The 7,754-nt window shown below is 45.3% G+C and overlaps 1 protein-coding gene across 1 annotated transcript in view; it reads right to left on the bottom strand.

Annotated features, from left to right (window-relative positions):
• Nucleotides 1-7,754, bottom strand: part of LOC145353718 (myelin-associated glycoprotein-like) — a 45,781-nt gene that overhangs the window by 10,409 nt on the left and 27,618 nt on the right. Inside the window, exons 5-6 of the mRNA XM_080204486.1 lie at nucleotides 5,468-5,749; nucleotides 4,642-4,917 (exon numbers count right to left, since the gene is read on the bottom strand). Coding sequence (XP_080060612.1) covers nucleotides 4,642-4,917; nucleotides 5,468-5,749 — 558 coding nt within the window. The remainder of the gene's footprint in view (nucleotides 1-4,641; nucleotides 4,918-5,467; nucleotides 5,750-7,754) is intronic.

Raw genomic sequence — 7,754 nt, 5'->3', positions numbered from 1 at the left:
CTCTGGTAGAATTTTATAAGTTTCTATCAGATCCCCTCTCACTCTTCTAAACTCCAGTGAATATAATCAGAACCAAAGTTGTCTCTCCTCATATGACAGACCTGCCATCCCAGGAATCAGCCTGGTAAACCTTCGCTGCACTCCTTCTATAACAAGGACATCCTTACTCAGATAAGGACACCTAAACTGCATACAATACTCGAGGTGTGGCCTCACCAACACCGTGTACAATTGCAGTAAAACATCCCTATCCCTATGCTCAAATCCTCTCGCTATGAAGGCCAACATACCATTTGCCTTCTTTACTGTCTGTTGTAGCAGGGCATATACTTTCAGTGACTGATGCACAACAGCAGTAAGTACCCATTCACCTCTCTCAACTTACACCCATTCAAACAATAATCTGTCTTCCTATTATTGCTGCCAAAGCGGATAACCCCACATTTATCCACATTATACTGCATCTACCATGAATATGCCCACACACTCAGCCTGTCCAAATCACACTGAAGCATCTCTGCATCCTCCTCACAGCTCAACCTCCCACCCAACTTTGTATCATCTGCAAATCTGGGGATAATACATTCAGTTCCCTCTTCCAAATCATTAATATATACTGTGAACAGTTGGGGTCCCAGCACAGATATTAGTCACAAGTAGTCTTACATTAACACTGCAATGATGTTACTATGAAAATCCCCTAGTCACCATACTCTGGCGCCTGTTCAGCTACACTGAGGGAGAATTTGGCACGGCCAATTCACCTAACGTGCACATCTTTGGATTGTGGGAGGAAACTGGAGCACCTGGAGGAAACCTACACAGACACGAGAAGAATGTGCAAACTCCACACAGACAGTGACCCAAGCCAGGAATTGAACCCGGGACCCTAGTGCTGTGAGGCAACACTGCTAACCACTGTGCCACCATGTTAGCTACTGACTGCCAATCAGAAAAAGATCAGGGCATTATCTGCAATCCCATGTGCTTTAAACTTTACACAGTAATCTGTTATCTGAGGCCTTGTTGAAAGCCTTCTGAAAGTCTAAATAAACCACATCCACTGGTTCTCCTCAGTCAACTCTACTAGTTACATCCTCAAAGAATTCCAATAAATTTGTCAAGCACGATTTCCCTTCTGTAAATCCATGCTGACTTTATCTGACCGCTGCCTTCCAAATGCTGAGTTATGAAATCCTTGATGATGGACTCGAACAACTTCCCCAGTACCAACATTAGGCTCACTGGCCTTTAGTTCTGTTTTCTTTCTACCTCCTTTTTTAAATAGTGGCCTTACATTAGCTGCCCTCCAATCTGTAGGAAGCAGCCCAGAGTGCAAAGAATTTTGGAAAATAACCGCCGATGGACCTGCTATTTCCAGGACCATTTCCTTAAGTATCCAGGAATGAAGATTATCAGGCTCTGGAGATTTATCCACCTTCAATCCCGTCAATTTCTCCGAAACCATTTCCTTCAGCTCCTCACTAAAATATGTTTCTCTCAGAACATCTGGTACATTATTCATGTCGTCCTTTGTGAAGACTGATGCAAATTTAATTCCTCGGCCATTTCTTTATTCCCCGTTATGAATTCCCCCGTTTCTGACTGTAAGGGGCATATATTCATTTTTGTCAATCCTTTTCTTTTTATATACCTGTAGAAACTTTTACAGTCAGTTTTTATGTTCCCTGCTACCTTACTGTCATACTCTATTTTTCTCCTCTTAATCAATCCCTTGGTCCTCCTTTGCTGAATTTTAAACTGCTCCCAATCCTCAGGCCTACCCTTTTCCTTGCCAATTTATAAGCTTTTTCCATGAACCTGATACTATCTCTAATTTCCCTTGCAAGTCATTGGCCACAATTTCTTTATTACTCTTGTGCCAAACAGGAATAAACAGCTTCTGGAGTTTACCTATTTGTTCTCTAAGTGCCTGCCACTGCCTGCCCACTGTCTTTCCTTTCAGTAATGCTTCCCAGTTCAACATGCCCAATTCATGCTTCATGTCATCATAGTGACCTTCATTGAGATTCAGGACCCTGGTCTCAGAATCAACTACATCATTATCCACCTTGATAAAGGATTCTATCATATTATGGTCACCCGTCCCCAAGGGTTCTCTCACAAGTGGATTGCCAACTAATGATTTCTCATTGCATAACACCCAGTCCAATGTGGCTGCTCCCATGTTGGTCCCACAATATATTGCTCCAGAAAACCATTCCATATACACTCCAGAAATTCCTCCTCTATTGCACTGTGACTAATTTGACTTTCCCAATCTAAATGCAGATTAAAGTCACCCATAATCACAAATATTCCTTTCACACATGTGTCTCTGATTTCCTGTTGAATGCTGTTCCCAACATTACCACTACAGTTTTCTGGTGTGTATGCCACCGCCTCCCCCCAATGTTTTTCGCCCCTTGTTGTTTCTTAACTTGACCCATACAGATTCAACATCATCAATATTAATATTTCTCCTCAATATCACATCAATATCATCTTTAATCAACAGTGCAACTCCACCAATTTTCCTTTGCAAGGGAAATTAGAGATAGTATCAGGTCCTTCCTAAACATTGAATAGCCTTTAATTTTTATTTCCCATTCTTGCTCAGCTTGGAGCCACATCTCCAAAATGCCAACTATATCACACCCCTTTACATCTATCTGTGCAGCTAATTCATCCATTTTGTTTGAAATGCTCCGAGCATTCAAACACAAAACCTAAAGGTGAGCACTTTTAACATTTCTTTTCCCTTTCCTACTAATTTTTACTGGGTCCTTATCTGACTCTGGCCCTTGATTTCTCTGCTTATCACTTTCCTTATTCTCCTTACTGTCTTTTCCTCTAGTTCTTAAGCCCGTTGCTCTGAATCCTTGCAAAGGTTCCCATCCTGCTGCCATATTAGTTTAAACTCTGCCCAACCACTCTACAAGTACCAAACCCCCCCTCCCACCAGTGCCGGTCCTACCCAAGTGTAACCCATCCAGTTTGTACAGGTCCTACCACCCTCAGAACTGGTCCCAATGTCCTAGGAATCTCAATCTATAACCCTCACACCATCTTTTCAGCCACGTATTCATCCTATATATCCTGTTGTTTCTACTCTGACTAGCACGTGGAATAGGTGATAATCCTGAGATCACTACTTTGAGGTTCTTCTTTTCAGCTTGCTTCATAGCTCCCTATATTCCGCTTTTAGGATCTCAACCCTTTTTTTAACCTATGTCGTTTGTATCAATATGTGCTACGACCACTGGCTGTTCACCCTTCCCTGCAGCCACTCCGAAACATCCTTGACCCTGGCTAGCACCAGGGAGGCAACAGACCATCCTGGAGTCTCGCTTGTGGCACTGAAACACTTGTCTATTCCTCTTAAAATTGAATCTCCTGTAACTATTACACTGGCACATTTTTTACCCCTCCTCTCTGCGCAGAACCAACCATGGTGCAATGGATTTGACTGTTGCTGTTTTTCCCTGAAAGGCCATTTCCCTCAACAATATCCAAACCATTCTATCTGTTTTGCAGGGGAATAGCCAAAGGGGATTCCTGCACTGCCTGCCTAGTTCTCTTGCTCTGCCTGGTGGAAATGTTTGACATTCCCTTCTTGCCTGTGGAGTCTAAGCCTGCTGTGTGATCACCTCTCTGTATGTGCTATCCACAATACTCCCACAAGGTCTCCATGAACTTCAATTGATGTCAAACTCTGCTACCCTGTATCCTAACTCACACTGAGACCCATTCACTTATCACACTGTTGTTGCATAGAATCACTCCAGTACAGAAGGAGGTCATTCGGCCCATCAAGCCGACATTGATCACAATCCCCCCAGGCCCTATCCCCTACATCCTTGTAATTACTCTGCTAGTCCTCCTGATATTAAGGGGCAATTTAGCGTGGCCAATCCGCCTAACCCGCACACCTTTGGAGTGCGGGAGGAAGCTGGAGCACTTGGAGGAGACCCACGCAGACACTAGGAGAATATGCAGACTCCACACAGTCAGTGACCTGGGGCCGGAATTGAGCCCAGATCCCTGGCGCTGTGAGGCAGCAATGCTAACCATTGTGCTGCCCTTGTTCACTGAACTACATTGTGATTTCTGTAATCTCCTCCCGCCCCAACACCCTACCCTATGTGTATAACCCCCTCCAGCTCCTCAATCTCTCCCTAAATCTATAAACTCCTCCAGCTATTACAACCCTCCCTATTTCTGTAACCTCCTCCAGCTATTACAACCCTCTCTATCTCTGTAATGTCTTCCAGCCCCTACGACCCTTTGAGATCTCTGCACTTCTCCAATTCCGGCTTCTTGAACATCCCCCCAATTCTCAACACTCTGCTGTTGGTGGCCGTGCCTTCTGCTGCCTGGGGGTTCCCTATGTTCTGGAATTCCCACTCTATATCTTCTACCTCATTCAATATTCCAGACACTGTGTTTTAATCTCTCTCTTTTCCTTGTTTCTGGGAACTGGCATCTAACATCTCCTGATGTGTCTCAGAGAGGCACAGGGTGAAAAGAATCAGGAGGTTATGCTGGTTATGCTGGTTATGCTAAACTCCAGCAGGCAGGCTGTCCTCAGACAGGAAGTGTTGGGTTTTTAAAAAGAGATGGGTAGAGTTAAATGCTTACATTGCACATCCAGGTGGGTAACGTTGGAGGTGCTGTTACCCAATGGGTTCCTCACTGTGCAGTAGAAATTTGTATCATTCTCCCGTGTTACAGGAGTGAAGGAGAGAGTGCGGATACTTGTCTTTAACTGGGTGCTGGTGTTCCCCTTGACTCTGAACCAGGTGTAATGAGATATCGGCGGCACACTTTCACTGGAGCAGGTTAATGTGATATTGCTTCCCTCTCTGATCCCACCTGAGGATCCACTGATGGACACCATCGTTTTCCGTGGGGGATCTGGAACAGGAACACATGAGAATCAGCAGCTCATCCTCATGCCCAACAATCCTCTGAGATCGCTGCGCTCCTCCAATTCCGGACTCTTGGACATCCTCCCATTCCCATCACTCCACCATTAGCAGCCGTGCTTTCAGCTGCCTAGACCCTCAGCTCTGGAATTCCCTCCCTCCTTTCTCATCTCCTTGGAACAGAATCTGACCCTGAGTCACATCAGGACAGGTTGGAACAGCTGAGCAAAAGCTAGGTCAAAGAGGCAGGTTTTGATAAGCATCTTAAAGGTTGTGAGAGAGTTGGAGATTGTGGGTAGAACTTTCCCAGGCTATGAATGGTCAAGTACAAAGACTGGAACAAACAGCCTTTTCCTGACAACAGATGAAGGAGAAACTGAGAGTGAAGATTCAAGGAAGATGAACAATTGGATGGGTGGATACCATTGAGATGTGGACTGAAGGAGGATGAAAGAAAACTAGTGAAGAATTAAAACGATGCCATTGGCTTCACTGAAATCGTGATGGTAAAAAACGAAAGAATGTATCTGTACACTCACATTCCACAGTGATGGTGATGGACCCCACCATTGCTCCATGTTCATTCTTTGCCACACACTGATAGTCTCCACTGTCCCGGGATGTAACATGAGGAATCACCAACCACAGCTCATTGTTGGATCTTGTTCTGTTTATTGTGACATTAAGATGTCTCCAGGTCAGGTTAGAAGCTGGGAAGCTCTCGACAGAGCAGATTATCATTGTCGAATTCCCCTCAGTTATATTGATCCATGAAGAGTTAATCATACCAGGAGAAGTCATTGTGATATTCCGTGGTGAATCTAAAAACAAAGATTTCATAGTGAGTAAACACAGTACACAGCAAGGGTCCATGCTTCATCACTCTCCATCAGTCCAACGATATGTGGGTTAGGTTGATTGGCCATGCTAAAGTTGCCCCTTAGTGAGATGTGTAGGTTATAGGGATTAGTGGGTAAAATATGTAGGAATATGGGGGTAGGGCTGGGTGGGACTGTGGTCGGGTCAGACTCGATGGGCTGAATGGCCTCTTTCTGTTCTGTAGGGTTTCTGTGATTCTATGATATCTATCTGCATTTTAAAGCAGCTTTCCCCACAGTAAAATCCAATATCAACATTGAGATTAGTCCTTCCACCATGTGTTTGTTTTTATTTATTCACAAAATGTGAGTTTCACTGGCTAGAACAGCATTTATTACCCATCGCTAATCGCCCTTGAGAAGATGGTGGTGTGTTATTCACTGCAGAGCTCCCAGTCTCTAACCTGGTCTTGCAGCCACAGTATTGATATGGCTGGGTCCGGTCAGATTTCTGGTCAACGGTAACTTCCTGAATGGGTGGTACAATGGCATAGGGGTGAGCACTGCTGCCTCACAGCACCAGGGACCCGGATTCAATTCATTCCTTGGGTCACTATCTGTACAGAGTTTCCACATTCTCCCCATGTCTGCATGGGTTTCATCCGGACACTCCAGTTTACTTCCACAGTCCAAAGATGTGCTGTTCAGGTACCATTGACCATGGCACATTGCCCCTTAGTGTCCAAAGATGTGTGGCTTAGGGGGATTTCTCATGGTAAATGTGTGAGGCAACTTGGATAAAACAGATGAAAGGGCCTGGATAGGATGCACTTTCAGACAGTCAGTGCAGACTTGATGGGCCAAATTGCCCCCTTCTGCACTGTAGGGATTCTATGATTCTGTGCTATCTTTATCTCTTGAAATTCAACAACAGTAATGCCATTGAATGTCAAGGGGAGAAAGTTAGAATCTCTCTTGCAGGAGATGGTCACTGCCTGGCGTCAGGGTGGCACAAAACTCCTTTACCACCTCTCAGCCCAAACTGACTCTTCTTCAGGTTATGTTGCAGGTGCGGGATTGTGCACACATGCCTAATACTGTATACTCCTCTGTGTGTGTGATGTTGAAGTCTGTGTACACTCACGTTCCACAGTGATGGTGATGGACCCCTCCACTGCTCCAAGTTCATTCTCTGCCACACACTGATAGTCACCAGTGTCCCTGGATGTAACGTGAGGAATCACCAACCACAGCTCATTGTTGGATCTTGTTCTGTTCACTGTGACATTAAGATGTCTCCAGGTCAGGTTAGAAGCTGGGAAGCTCTCGACGAAGCAGATTATCACTGTCAAATTCCCCTCAGTTATATAGATCGATGAAGAGTTAATCATTTCAGGAGAAGTGATTGTGAGATTCCATGGTGAATCTAAAAATAAATAAAGATCGGTTAAATTGCAGTGACTGTAAAGCACTGTGAGAGGGTCTGAGAATGTGAAAGTTGATATATCAATGTAGTTTATTGCACCACAAAGCACAAAATCTAGACACACACTTCAGTTCGGTACTGAGGGAGTGCTGCACTGTCAGAAGGTTAGTACTGAGGGAGTGCCGCATTGTCAGAGGGTCAGTGCTGAGGGAGTGCCGCACTGTCAGAGTATCAATACTGAGGGAGTGCCACACTGTCAGAGGGTTGGAACTGAGGGAGTGCCACACTGTCAGAGGGTCATTAATGAGGGGGTGCCGCACTGCCAAAGGGTCAGTACTGAGGAAGTGCCACACTGTCAGAGGGTCAGTGCTGAGGGAGTGCCGCACTGATGGCCAGTACTGAGGGAGTGCCGCACTGTCAGAGGATCAGTACTGAGGGAGTGCCACACTGTCAGAAGTTCAGTACTGAGGGAGTGCCACACTGTCAGAGGGTCAGTCATGAGGGGGTGCCGTACTGTCAGACGGTCAGTACTGAGGGAGTGCCGTGCTGTCAGACAGACACAACTGAGGGAGTGCCGCACTG

This window comes from Carcharhinus amblyrhynchos, chromosome 16 (genome assembly GCF_965287045.1).
Source record: "Carcharhinus amblyrhynchos chromosome 16, sCarAmb.v2.hapA, whole genome shotgun sequence".
NCBI lineage: Eukaryota > Metazoa > Chordata > Chondrichthyes > Carcharhiniformes > Carcharhinidae > Carcharhinus > Carcharhinus amblyrhynchos.
This window is presented reverse-complemented; position numbering and strand designations above follow the sequence as displayed.